Source organism: Lepisosteus platostomus, chromosome 8 (genome assembly GCF_059453375.1).
Source record: "Lepisosteus platostomus isolate fLepPlt1 chromosome 8, fLepPlt1.hap1, whole genome shotgun sequence".
Lineage (NCBI taxonomy): Eukaryota > Metazoa > Chordata > Actinopteri > Semionotiformes > Lepisosteidae > Lepisosteus > Lepisosteus platostomus.
Window position 1 is genome coordinate 18,589,387 of NC_142618.1, and position 13,221 is coordinate 18,602,607.

A 13,221-nucleotide genomic window follows, 5' to 3' on the forward strand; every position below is an offset into this window, starting at 1 on the left:
CAGTGCTACAGCCAAGAGAGGAATGTTCTCTTTATTTCTTGGCTTTTGTAATACTGAAAGCGCTGGCAACATGCCATCACCTCCTCTTCGTCCTAGTGTACAATCACAACTGTGATCATTCAAATGACGCTTCTTACAGTAAAAAAACCCAGGAGACTGAGTAACTTGTGCTGCATTTTCATCTCATGAAGACTAACTGCAGATGGCATTTTAAAGGGTTGTACTTTATTGTAAAAAAAATTACCAAAAGTCGTGCGTAGTATTTCAATTATTTGGGGTATGAAATTTTTAAATGGCGTATTATGTATTTAAGGAATTGAAATATTTGGTTTTAAATGATTAAATGGGAAACAGATCTGGCCCTCCTCAGCAAGTGAGTTTGACACCCCCACTGCTCCCCGGCCCTAGTTCTCTCTGGGGCTTGCTTCTGTGGGCGTGTCGGAGTCCCGTGTGTCTGTCCTGTCTCCTCCCAGCCCTCTCTCGTCTTGTGTGGGCGGTGTTGCCGACACGGCGGAGAGGTCGCAGTGATAGTGACCCTCCCTCCGTGTCTCTCTCTCTCTCTCTCTCTCTCTCTCTCTCTCTCTCTCTCTCTCTCTCTCTCTCTCTCTCTCTCTCTCTCTCTCTCTCTCTCTCTCTCTCTCTCTCTCTCTCTGTCCCAGATGAGCCGGGGCGACAGCCTGCAAGAGCCGCCCTCCATCCTGGAGTCCAGCCAGCACCCCAGCTACCGCTCCGAGCCCAGCCTGGATGGAGGAGGCGGAGGAGGGGGCCCGGGTTTGGGAGCTGGGGGCGCGGCAGGCATCCCGGGCTACTCCCTCGGGGGCCGCTCCTACCCCTCCTTCACGGACCCTGTGGTCCATTCAGGGGGGGCGTCCCGCTCTTCCAGCCTGCGCTCCACCCACACGGCCCACAATGCACTGGGCACCTTGCACTCGGAAGGCACCACGTCCACGAGCTACAAGAGCCTGGCCAACCAGACGCCCCGGAACGGGAGCCTCTCATACGACAGCCTGCTGACGCCCTCCGAGAGCCCCGAGTTCGAGTCCGCCGCCCCCGAGCTGTCCCCCCCCGGCCTGCCTCACCAGAAGCCCCCGCCGCCAGTGGTGGGTTACAGCTCGCCTTTCCTCTCGGCCCAGATCGCCCACCAGCGCGAGGCCGAGCTGCACCAGTCCTCCTCCCTGCTGCTGTCCTCGACCTCTCCCCCGCCGCCTGGCTCCTCCTCCTCCGCCGCCTCCTCTCCCCCTCCCCAGAAGCCTTACCTGAGGGCCGCCTCCGGAAGCCCCCCTCCGGAGCGGGAGAGGTTGCTGCAGGAGCACGACACCTTTTCTCAAGCCCACCCCCGCCACCACCCGCGCTACAGCCGCCCCCCGCTTCTGTCCGATGGCTCAGGGGCCCACCTGCACCATCACCCCCCCTCTGTCCGTATACGCTCCTTAGGCTCCCCGGATTTACAGCCCCCGGCACCACCTGCCCACTCTTCCCTCTCCGCCCACACTGGCCCATCGGCGCCTCCTCCCTTGGGCAAATCCCTCTCCTACAGCAGCGCTGCCTCAACTGAAGTGCAGTACCGCCACAAGCCAATAGTGGGCAGCAGCTTGTCCAGCACGGAGGCGCAGTACCGCACCAAGGCAGCAGGGGGCGGCAGTGGTGTCATCCGCGCTCCGAAGTGAGTAACGCAGCTCCTCTTCTCTGTGAGTGTCTCCTTTATTCTTCCTCTTTTACTGTGTTTTTGTCCTTCTTCTAATAAATTCTTTTCCTATGTGTTTTTAACAGCCTTTCCTTCTTGTTTTATGTTTGTATGTGCATCCATTTTCTTCTGTATGTTGTATGTTATTTGCAGTGTTGGTAGCGTATTACTGTTACTAATATCAGAAGTACAGTTGCCGTTTCTGCCAGGGATTGAAATAAAACTAATTCTGCACTAGTTAAAGGTGTGCTATATTTTGTTAGCTGCTGTCTCGTATGTAATTTAACAGCAGCTGCTAAACAATACTATTGGAGATAGCAAAGTAAAGAGATAAAATCAGGGTGAAAATATTCATGGACCCATTACAGACCCAGGACACTGTCAGTGAGAGTAGGGGTGCTGACCCCAGTGTCCTGACTGCTGGTCATTACAGACCCAGGACACTGTCAGTGAGAGTAGGGGTGCTGACCCGCAGGAGGGGGCTGTCTCTCCCCCAGGTGGGGCTGCTGGTACAGGAGGGGCTGTGTGTCTCCCAGGTGGGGCAGCTGGTGCAGGAGGGGGCTGTGTGTCTCCCAGGTGGGGCAGCTGGTGCAGGAGGGGGCTGTGTGTCTCCCAGGTGGGGCAGCTGGTGCAGGAGGGGGCTGTGTGTCTCCTAGGAGGGCCGCTGGTGCAGGAGGGGGGCTGTACTATACTGGGAGAGGAAATGGTTCCCTGCTGTCTGAAGCCCTTTATTGAAACCTTACATTAACACAATTATAACTGATAGTGCATTCTGAAATACAGGGTCCATGCTAAAGCATGTATAGGTGGTTTTGTGATTTCCGTCGGTACAGTTATTACCTGAGCCTGAATCCGGAGTCGGGGTTCTTTCTCTAATCCACAGACCCTTGGCTGTCTGTAGGGTGGGACAGTGCTGGTTCTCACTCGTTATTCTTGTCTGCAAGGGTGGCACAGTGCTGTCTCAGCTCTCAGGTTCTGTGTTCACCCAGGACAGTGCCCAAAATAGTAAGATAATAACTAAGGTTAATTATCAAAAAGAGGCTGTTCAAACCTAGGTTTAGTATTGATTTTTCAAGAACCTTTTTTTTTAGGATGTCATAAGAGCACTTGTACAATAATAAATATGACCAATGAGTGCACACCTTCTCCACGGAGCTTGCATGTTCACATGGGGTTTTCTCTAGGTACTCCAGTACCCTGCCTTCTGAAGATCTGCTAGCTGGGTTCATCTGAAATTATTAAGGTTAAATTGTATGCATTTCTGCGCGCCCAGCGATGGACTGGTGTCTTCTAAGATAGTGAGGTGGTTCACCCATTGGGAAGCCATTCAGCCCGTTGGGGAGTTGATGAGATTCTCAGATTGATTCTGCAGCTTGTTGAAAGAAGCCAGGTTATCGGCTTCAACAACAGGGCTGAGCAGCTTGTTCCACTCTCCCTTCGCACCTAGCGTACGTTATTCTAACGTTTTATTTAAATCTGGACAGGCTCCATTGGAGAATATTGTTGCAACCTAGAAAATTGCATTGCCTCCTTGGTGAATTGAACAATGTGTATAATTAATCATTTTTTGACTTCCTGTTTTCATTTATCCTTTCTTTGCCTTTCCTTGTTCCCCATTTCCTCCACCTGCCTTGTTCTGCCTCCTTTTCTCCTCCCCTTTCCTCTGTGATCTGCTTCCTGCCCCTCCTCCTCCCCCCTCTCTTCTCAGGGACGAGATACAGATGAAATCCTTCAGCAGGTCCAATGGGCAGCCTAAGACCCACCCCTCCTCCTCCTCTCAGCCCCGCCCTCTCTCCCCGCCTCACCCAGTCGGCTCCACTGCCCGGCCGAGGGAGGGTCCAGGGCTGGCCAATCACAGCGCTCCCCTCAGCCCAGCCCACAGGCCGCAGGGGGGCGGAGTGAAGAAGGTGACGGGTGTCGGAGGAACCACTTATGAGATCTCTGTGTGAGAGATGGACAGGTGGGCCTGCCAATCACAGCGCAAGGAGCCCTTCTAGAGCCTTCCTCCCCCTTACTACAGAGAGTCTTGTAAATGGAAGAGCAGCAGCCGGGCGAAAGCCAGAGGGATGGAATTTGTTTTTTCTTTACTTCTCTCCTCCTCAAGGATCAAGGCTGAGGAAGGGGGTGAAGGGGAGCACTGACTGATGAGACTGTACTAAGCAGAGAAAAAAAAAACGGTTTCTTCACGGACGCAGTGCGTGCGGTTTTATTCGGACCTGCAGTTTCATTCAGGGGCAGAACAGCAGGCGGACCAGGGCTGCGACCCGGAGGCGCCTGGAGGCGGCACTCTGTCCTCCATGGACCAAAGGCGGACAAGGACACTCGTTCTCCCTCTGCGGCCGGCGCCGGCGTGGGAGAGAGCCGAGAGAGCTCGCCGCCAGGGCTGGGCTGTCGAGGCCTCGGTGTCGAATCTGTGACTTGATGACAAATGTCCAAACAGGCCTTTCGGCTAGCGGGTGGCCGCGGGGATGGAGACGGGACTTTATTCCAGAGAGCGCACTCCTCACGGACCACGCTCGCTCCCCGGCCGGCCCGGCCCGGGACAGACCCATTAGTAGGAACTTTCTAAAACGGTTTGAATTCGATCACCTATGGATTACAGGGAAGGATTTTGTTTTTATTTTTTACAAAAATATTTTATATAAATATGTAACTCCTTTGGCAGCGTCTCCTCAGTAGGGACAGTAACAAAAGCAAGCCCTTTGTCCATCTGGATCGACGGCTGAAGCAGGCCAGTCAGGGGGTCGGGGGTGTTTCGGGGGTGGCGACATCGGGTCAGTGCGCCGGTGCGGAAGTCTGGGGTCCTCTTTCTCAGGCTGGGCAGGAGGAAGAGGAGGCTGAAGCCAGGCGTGGGGAACGGACAGTCTGGCTCTGACACCGGGGTGCTGTGTGAGCTGCTGGAGGAGTCGCCCTGTGTGACGTGGACATGTGGTCGCCCAGGGTCTTCTGTTTCCTGGTGGCCGCCAGCCCGGTGCAGGCTCACGTGAAAGCCCGTCTCAACACAGCTCGTTCAGGCCTTCTGTATGACCGAGCGGAGGAGTGGAGCTGCTCCAGAGGGACTGTGGGAGCCACCCTGTGTGGTACAAGGAGCAGCCCTTTCCCATTCGTGCGGGAGAGCTGGCGCCAGCCTGGGTCTCTCTGGGAGGGACAGGGCCCCCGCCCGGCTGGAGGGACTCGACAGCGGTATGCAGGAGCGCGGGTGGTGACTCCAGAGCAGTGACCTGCGTGTAGGAGCGCAAGCATCAGTGTGGCACCAGCCACCGCCAGTAACCAGTGCCTTTACTGGTTGCCACTGGGAACCTGGATCAGGAGGGCTGCTGGGAGGTTTGTAGTTAAGCCAAGCACTGATTTCTGTGCAGGTAGTCGTAGTGCACGAGCAGCTGCGCTATGTTTCTAGACGTGGCTCTGTGTGTGGGTGTGAGAGAGTGGTCACTGTTGCCTCGCTGGAAGTGTGTCCTACCAAAGATCACCAATGACCTGCCCAATTCAAAGCTGACTGACGCTAGGGCAGCCATGATGGAAGTCCAGCTCTTGCCCAGGCGGAGTGTGGATTCGGACTGAAGCGAGAGAAAATCAGGCGATGTGGTCGTCGTCTGTAAAGACTGTCAACAGGGCCCCATGGGGCGTGAGTGAGGGGGGACAAGAAAACTACAATAATGGTTATTAATCATTTATCCAGGGTTGAATAAAGATAAAGAGTCTAAAGAAGTGAATTTTAAGAGGAGCTGTGTTGGATATCTCTGTCATTGCTTTCTTATTGCGTCCCTGAGGCTATTTCTACTGAGTAAGGATGCATGTTTCCACTTCACCAGCAGTTAATGGTCCTTGTCCACCACTGCCACCACTGGTTTCTGCACTGTGTCCCAGTGCAGCTATCCCTTTACCTACCAGGACTTGATCCTATGCAGATTACAGGCACAAGCAGTGTCTTTCTGTAGACCGTGGACAACTTAAAGATTAAACACTTAAAAATCAGTTCTCTGCAGCACACCATTTAATGGATTCAGAAAGGTGTGGGCAATGCTATCCCAGTACCAGCCCTGAAATGGCACAGAGGCTAGAGAAGCAACACCCATCCTCCTCCTCCTCATTCAAGCTGCCACACCTGCATCCTAACCTGCAGAGAAGGAGGGAGAAAGAACCACGCTGCACATTTTCTTCAGGGTTACAGTGTTTTAATTTCCACAGAATTATTCCCCCTCTCCCCCTGATCCACACTTAACATTAAACAGCCTGGCCTACATCACAAGAGCTGGCAGCCTGTTGTGCGCTATAAGCTAAACAAGGACTAAAATCTAAAAAAAGTGTGATAAATTAGAAAAATGCATATTGGAAAAGATGGCAAAAACAAAATCCTTTAAGACTGGACTGCTGAAGTCACAAAGGATGCTGGGAAGGGGGCGATGAAAGGTGGCCAAGAGCTAGCCTCTCCCAGCATACCTGGGGGGGAGCAACCGGCTGCCTTCCACCATCGCCCTTCATCATCCCTCTCTTTTCTTTAACTCCTCTTATCAACCACAAACCACTTCTAATACTTCATGTTCCATTGTCAGTGACTTTGGGAGGCATTAGACAGGAACACTCAGTTAATGAGTTATGTTCTAATATGTTCTTAACTAATCAAACTATTCATGATCTAATAAAATATTAGTGTTTTTGCCCTTACAATTGAGCATGGTTTCAATCAAAACATACCAGGACCTCCTTCCTGGAGTGGGGCCACAGCTAAGAAACGGCAGCAGGGCAAAGCAACTCGCAAGGCGATGCACAAGAGATCTGCGACAGGGGGCACATCCTGGACTGGGGTCGATCGCCGAGGCGCTACAGGAGGGGTCCAGATCCCTGCAAGAGCTGCTTGGTCATCTGTGCTGAGGACCGGGGTCTCGGGGGAGACTCGGAGATGGAGCTTCAGGCCTGGACTCGGACAGGTGAGAGCCAGCAGTGTGTCTTGACACGAGGACACAGGACCGGACTCCCAGAGTAACACAGACAGGCAAGAGGCAGCAGTGTGTCTTGAGACGAGGACACAGGACTGGACTCCCAGAGTAACAGACAGGCGAGAGCCAGCAGTGGCTTTAACACGAGGACCCAGGCAAATGTACACAGCAGTATTTCAAGCAGAGACCTAGAGAATAAGTTTGGCCTCCCTCTTGTGCTCCAACCCCCCTTCCCATCCCAGTCTCTCTTCACCCTCTCATCCCCTCCAAAAAGATCCCCTCCCTGCAGCAAAAACCTGTTTCACTTTAAAACAAGTCAGGGTAGGGTGGGAGAGGGTTGGAGCCCTTGATGACAACAGTAAATTTTATTTCACCAACTCAATTTAAAAACATCACACAAAATACGTCTGTTCACATAGGAGAGCATAGCTAATAATAAAAGTTTTAAAATAGGAAATAAAACATCCTCTCCTGTTCAAGAGGTTCCATCTCAGTGGTGCTCCTCTCCTTCCCACTCCCCAGAACCATCTGCATATCCCACCCAGTCTTTGTGAGGTCATCACACAGGGGCTCTACTTGTCCTTCTTGCTCTCAGTCTCCGCCCCCTCTTCCCCTGTCTCTGTGGCGCCCTCCTCTGGCACTGTGGGGAACTGCGTCTCCTGCTTCTCCTCCCGGTTCTTCGACAGTTTCTTGGATTTCTGGTACAGCTCATTCAGACTGAACTCCCGGATAATGTTCTCCTGGATGGATAAGAGTAGCGCATAAGTGCACAGGGCCTTTGGATGCAGAGCAGCTGTGCTTTAACAGAACCCAAGGGGAGTGAGACGAACACCAGAGGACCCGCTGGTGCCCAGTCTGCCAGGCCTGCAGGGGTACTGGGCTCAGAATCTACCTGAAGAGTGACACACGGAGTCTGAGCCACAGGACTCAGAGCCTCCTGATCATGAAGCCGCTAGTGCCTGGACCTCTCTTACCTCAGTGAAGCTCCAGGACACGGCTCTCCCCTTCTTGTCGATCTGGGGGCGCCTCATGACCTCCTTCCCCCCCTGGAACAGGACGAGAGAGGGCAGCTGCTTTGTCAGAGGAGACGTGCTGACTTTATACCTGGACACACAGAGAGAGAGGGGTTAATACAGTGCAGACACACTGACTGGACACTACAGGACATTAACACTGCACTGAGAGAGAGGGGTTAATACAGTCCAGACACACTGACTGGACACTACAGGACATTAACACTGCACTGAGAGAGAGGGGTTAATACAGTACATTAAAACTACTCATATATACTCACTTCTTTGATACTTCTCCATATCGGCCAACATCAACTTTCCCAAACTTCAATCCTGCACAATTATACCTGAGAGACAAACAGGAGAAAGAAAAACAAGCATTTAAGTGGAGGACAGATTGTTTCATATACTAACATTTTGATCAACAATTTGAATGTTTCCATTAGCAGCACTGATCCTATGCTGTGACTGTCATGCCAGTGTCCATATCGGAGCTGTAGCTGACACCACAGGGATGTGCAGTTCCCAGGAGTGCCTGTACAGTGAGGGGGGCGCTGTGGCGTCTTACTTGAGCGACAGGTCCGCGTAGACCGAGGCAAAAGACTGGCACTCCGGAGACCAGTTGGCGAAGAACTCCACGATCCAGGTCACCCGGCTGTCTCTCTGCAGCTCCTCCTGTCCCCAACCAATCGACAAGCTCGTTAGCACAGCAATCGGCACTCGTTAACACCAATCAAAGGCTCTGCACTGACAAAACTCTCTGAGCCCCTGAGCCTCCGCGTTCAGAATAAAACCACCAGTTCCTAGAGAGCCGCTGCTCTCTGCAGAGAGGTGCCAGGTCACTCACTGGACAGCTCACCTGCAACAGGAGCCCAGGAGGACAGCAGGCTAAGCTGACTCCAACCAGCATGAAGACCCAGGGCTGAGACAGAGCTAGGAGGACAGGCCAGTTCGGGGATGTAGCTATAGGTGATCAGAGCACCTAAGTGTCCCCGTTAAAGTCCTATAGATTAGAGAACCCACTCCAGTTAGCCTTACAGATCAGGGTCCTCACTGCAGCTAGTGTGTGGTGTGTGAGAGGAGAGAGAGAGTGCTCACTCTCGTTCAGCGGTCTGATCTCTGAAGTGTGCGGTGTGTGAGAGGAGAGAGAGAGTGCTCACTCTCGTTCAGCGGTCTGATCTCTGAAGTGTGCGGTGTGCGAGAGGAGAGAGTGCTCACTCTCGTTCAGCGGTCTGATCTCTGAAGTGTGTGGTGTGTGAGAGGAGAGAGTGCTCACTCTCGTTCACCGGTCTGATCTCTGAAGTGTGCGGTGTGTGAGAGGAGAGAGAGAGTGCTCACTCTCGTTCAGCGGTCTGATCTCTGAAGTGTGCGGTGTGCGAGAGAAGAGAGAGAGTGCTCACTCTCGTTCAGCGGTCTGATCTCTGAAGTGTGCGGTGTGCGAGAGGAGAGAGAGAGTGCTCACTCTCGTTCAGCGGTCTGATCTCTGAAGTGTGTGGTGTGCGAGAGGAGAGAGAGAGTGCTCACTCTCGTTCAGCGGTCTGATCTCTGAAGTGTGCGGTGTGCGAGAGGAGAGAGAGAGTGCTCACTCTCGTTCAGCGGTCTGATCTCTGAAGTGTGTGGTGTGCGAGAGGAGAGAGTGCTCACTCTCGTTCAGCGGTCTGATCTCTGAAGTGTGCGGTGTGCGAGAGGAGAGAGAGGGTGCTCACTCTCATTCAGCGGTCTGATCTCTGAAGTGTGTGGTGTGCGAGAGGAGAGAGTGCTCACTCACGTCAATGGTCTTGTCGCTGAAGTATTTGATATACTCGGGTCCCATGTAGAGAGGAGGTTTACATGTCATCAGGAAGACTAGACGAAACAGCACAAAGAACAACATGTAGCAGAGTTAGTGTTGGTAGGTCTCCCATCATCAACATCTTTGCTGGATTAATGCCAACAACCACAATACTGTATATGCTATAATAGTAGGCGCTGTGAGCAGCATAATCAACTCGGAAGTGGAAGGTTGAGGGTTCGAATCCCAAGTGAGACGCTGTTGAGCCAGGTGCTTCACCTGAACTGCTCCAGTAAGATACACAGCAGTAAAATGGCGGCAAATAGAAGTCTCTTAGCATAAAAAACATAAGCCATATATATTACTTAGTAATAATTCCTGGAGTGATTATTCACAGCGTACAGGTCCACTGACTTGCTCCAGTTTAATAAGGATTATTGAACTGCAGTTCCCCCACCCTGCCTGTACAGAGTGAGGGGACGCTCTAGAGTATTAGAACCGGCAGTACCTACAGTAGCTATCTGACTGACCTATGCACAAAGTGAGGTACAGCAAGCCCATCCTGATGTCCAGTCTGAAGAACAGGATGACGTTGGCCACCTTACTGAACAGGAAGATGTTCCCCACGTGCTGCTCCACAGTGACTGGAGAAGAGAAAGGGTTTTAAACACAGTTAACAGGTTTAACTGCGAGTGTATAGCATATTATACCTACACACATTATACACTATATACCACGTGTATGCCCCTGCTGACACTGAATGAATGTGTATTTCAAGTGTGTGCACAGCCCATATGTAAGAACACAGGCATTCAAAACAATTATTAGGAGGCCATGACTAGTAAGGGCCAGGGGAAAATCTGGCCAGGACGCCGGGGTAACACCCCTACTCTTTTCAAGAAACACCCCGGGGTTTTTAATGACCACAGAGAGTCAGAACCTCCGTTTTACTTCTCATCCTCTGAACTAAATGTGTATAAAGACCAGTAGTCAGGACATTGGGGTTAATGCCCCTACTCTCACTGACAGTGTCCTGGGTCTGTAATGACCAGCAGTCAGGACACCGGGGTAACACCCCTACTCTTTTCAGTCAGGACACTGGGGTCAACATCTGAATGACAGCATGTCCTACAGCATAGTGCTCCTGTTCCCCATTCTGAGGCTTGGCTTGAAAACTCTGGTCTAGAGGGAAGGGCGCCACCTACCGGTTGCCCACTGGCCATCAGTACATTATTTGGGGTTTGCATGCATCAGGACAGGGGTGTCAGACTCACTTCCTTGAGGGCCTGATGCCTTCTGGTTTTCCTACCAACCAGATAGGATGTTCCTTAAGCTGAATAATCAGCTTTTAAACAATACACTTCATTAAAGGGACAGTTCATTACAAACGCCTCAGAGCCAGGCTCCACATGTTACACTTCAGCAGTTTGTGAAAGAATCAGACCCACTGCGCGCCTGAGCGCTCAGGCTGCTAGAAAGCCGGACGCGCCCGGAGCCGAGTCCGAGCGCCGCTGTGGAGTGTCTTACTGGCTCTCCGGTTCTTCATCATCACGATGGCACTGAGGAACATGAGGATCTCCACTTCCCTCTGGGGGTAGAGCACACAGCACGTCAGGGCGACAGGGACAGCACACTGACACGCACCAGCCCACAGCAGCCATTGCTACCACTACCAATCGCAACACAACCAACACCCAGCAGCGACAGCATAACTGTGCAACAGGCTGCTCAGAGGGGTACGGCACACGGCACACTCTCCCACAGCACCCCACACCCACCCACGGCACCTCACATTCTCCCACTGCTCCCCACACTCTCCCACACCCACCCACGGCACCTCACATTCTCCCACTGCTCCCCACACTCCCTCCCACCCCCACCTGCACCCTCCCGCAGCTCCTCACCCTACATCACCCCAGGCCAGTGGCCGCCCTCAGCCCCCTCTCCCCCTGTGTGTACAGTAAACACATCAGGGCCAACGGACACACCAGCTGCCTGCTGCCCCAGTGCTGTGTGCAAAACAGTACAGGGGTCTCCAGCCCTGGGCCTTGAGAGATCCTGTCCAGTTAGTACAGGGGTCCCGAGCACTGGGCCTTGAGAGATCCTGTCCAGTTAGTACAGGGGTCCCGAGCACTGGTCCTGGAGAGATCCTGTCCAGTTAGTCAAGGGGTCCCGTGCACTGGTCCTGGAGAGACCCGGTCCAGTTAGTACAGGGGTCCCGAGCACTGGGCCTGGAGAGATCCTGTCCAGTTGGTACAGGGTTCCCACCCCTGGCCCTGGACAGACCCGGTCCAGTTAGTTCAGGGTCCCCAGCCCTGGTTCTCCTCGTCCTCTCCAACACTCTCCCTGTCCTAACAGTCCCCTCGCCCTCTGTCTCCCCACTTGCCCTATGACCAACACCTGAGCTCACTGGCGAGTGTCTCTCTCTACCAGCCGGTCAGTCGCGGAGGTACCGGCCTGCTCTAAAATCACAACCCTGGACTCACCCAGTCGAAATCGCAGGAGTTGCCGTCCTCTCTGGTGGTAGACAAGTGCTCACAGATCCCCGGCGTCTTTCGCACCAGCAAGAAAATCACCGACAAAAACACTGACGCCACATAATACGGCTTGAGCAGCCACTTGTACACCCGGGGAAGGTGATACAGAAACGCCAGGAGGGGAGTAAGTAACGCCATTTTTATAACTCTCAAACAAGAGTGCCACTATATATATGCGGCGGATTGCTGGTGCAGACGAACATGCACACAGAGGTCTGTCCGCCGACAAATAATAACAGTCTGCGGTCGCAGGGAAGATTTAAAGGGGAAGTGAAGAGAGGTCACTGCGGACAAACATCAGACATAAAGCCACGCCTCTTGCGTAATCGGATTGGTTAGCTGTGGAGACATCTTGGATATTATTAGATATTACAGCTGTCACTCTTCTGTGCAAAGGGATAGGACTTTTTCGGTTGATCGGGCATTGTGACATACACTGTAAGGCCCTTGTAAAAGGGAAGTTTTTGAATGAGCTTTATTGATACGTAAAATTAGCCTTTTATTGTACCGTAAAGATGAGAAACTGTACGCCTCTAAATTTGGTGTCGGCTGTTAACATAAACAGTCAAATTAACACAAAAGCTTAAACCTAAATAAACAATTCTATACACTTATATACGAGCATTATAATAATAATGTATGATTATTGTTATTATATAGCACTTTTCTGGACACTCCACTCAGAGCTCTTTACGGGTAATGAGGATCCCTACCACCACCAGTGTGCAGCCCCACCTAGATGATGCTCCAGTCTGCTCACACACACCAGCTCTCAGTGTGGAGGAGAGCAGAGTGATGAAGCCAGTTCAGAGATGGGGATTATAAGGAGGCCATGACTGATAAAGGCCAAGGGGAAATCTGGCCAGGACACCAGGGTAACACCCCTACTCTTTTTGAGTTTTTGTGATGACCACAGAGAGTCAGGACCTCAGTTTTATGTCTCACCTGAAGGACACCGCCTTTTTACAGTGTAGTGACCCCGTCATTATACTGGGGCATTAGAACCCACACAGACTGCAGGGTGAGTGCCCCCTGCTGGCCCCACTAACACCTCTTCCAGCAGCAGCCTTAGCTTTCCCAGGAGTCTCCCCTCCAGGTACTGACCAGGCTCCCTCCTGTTGAGGTCCAGGGGGCTCCAGGGGGCTGCCAGCTGGGAGCCGCAGGTGCTGGTGTTTTGACACATAGTCAAAATACATGGTTTGACACCTACTGTCAAAATACCAAATAAGAAGTGTTATACACAAAAATACCAAAGAAATTACTGTAAAAAACAAAAGGC

At 52.4% G+C, this 13,221-nt stretch overlaps 2 protein-coding genes across 12 annotated transcripts in view; one reads left to right on the forward strand and one right to left on the reverse strand.

Annotated features, from left to right (window-relative positions):
* Nucleotides 1–5,403, forward strand: part of LOC148657005 (palmitoyltransferase ZDHHC5-A-like) — a 31,067-nt gene extending 25,664 nt beyond the window's left edge. For 10 of the 11 annotated variants that reach the window (XM_088642678.1, XM_088642679.1, XM_088642680.1 and 7 more), the window contains 2 exons: nt 660–1,663; nt 3,393–5,403. In XM_088642678.1, coding sequence (XP_088498804.1) covers nt 660–1,663; nt 3,393–3,633 — 1,245 coding nt within the window. In that variant the 3' untranslated portion in view covers nt 3,634–5,403. Of the gene's footprint in view, nt 1–659; nt 1,689–3,392 lie in introns of all 11 variants that reach the window. The other variant, XM_088642687.1, reaches the window with a different exon arrangement.
* A 434-nt stretch (nt 5,404–5,837) lies between these two features.
* On the reverse strand, nt 5,838–12,213 carry tmx2b (thioredoxin-related transmembrane protein 2b). The gene is made up of 8 exons (XM_088642698.1): nt 11,892–12,213; nt 10,933–10,993; nt 9,936–10,049; nt 9,403–9,479; nt 8,203–8,309; nt 7,916–7,981; nt 7,596–7,725; nt 5,838–7,361 (listed from the first exon to the last, which is right to left on the reverse strand). The coding sequence occupies exons 1-8, from the start codon at nt 12,078–12,080 to the stop codon at nt 7,194–7,196; spliced, it is 912 nt and encodes a 303-aa protein (XP_088498824.1). The 5' UTR covers nt 12,081–12,213; the 3' UTR covers nt 5,838–7,193.
* Nucleotides 12,214–13,221: the final 1,008 nt, after the last annotated feature.

Bases quoted from the DNA above. Each gene is read 5' to 3' on its own strand.
- tmx2b (XM_088642698.1), bottom strand. From the start codon at position 12,080: ATGGCGTTACTTACTCCCCTCCTGGCGTTTCTGTATCACCTTCCCCGG. The intron at 9,480-9,935 runs GTCAGTCAGATA...TGTTTCGTCTAG, and splicing joins GTACCTCACTTTGTGCATAG to TCTTCCTGATGACATGTAAA. The intron at 8,310-9,402 runs GTGAGTGAGCAC...GGTTGGGGACAG, and splicing joins TCAGCGACAAGACCATTGAC to GAGGAGCTGCAGAGAGACAG.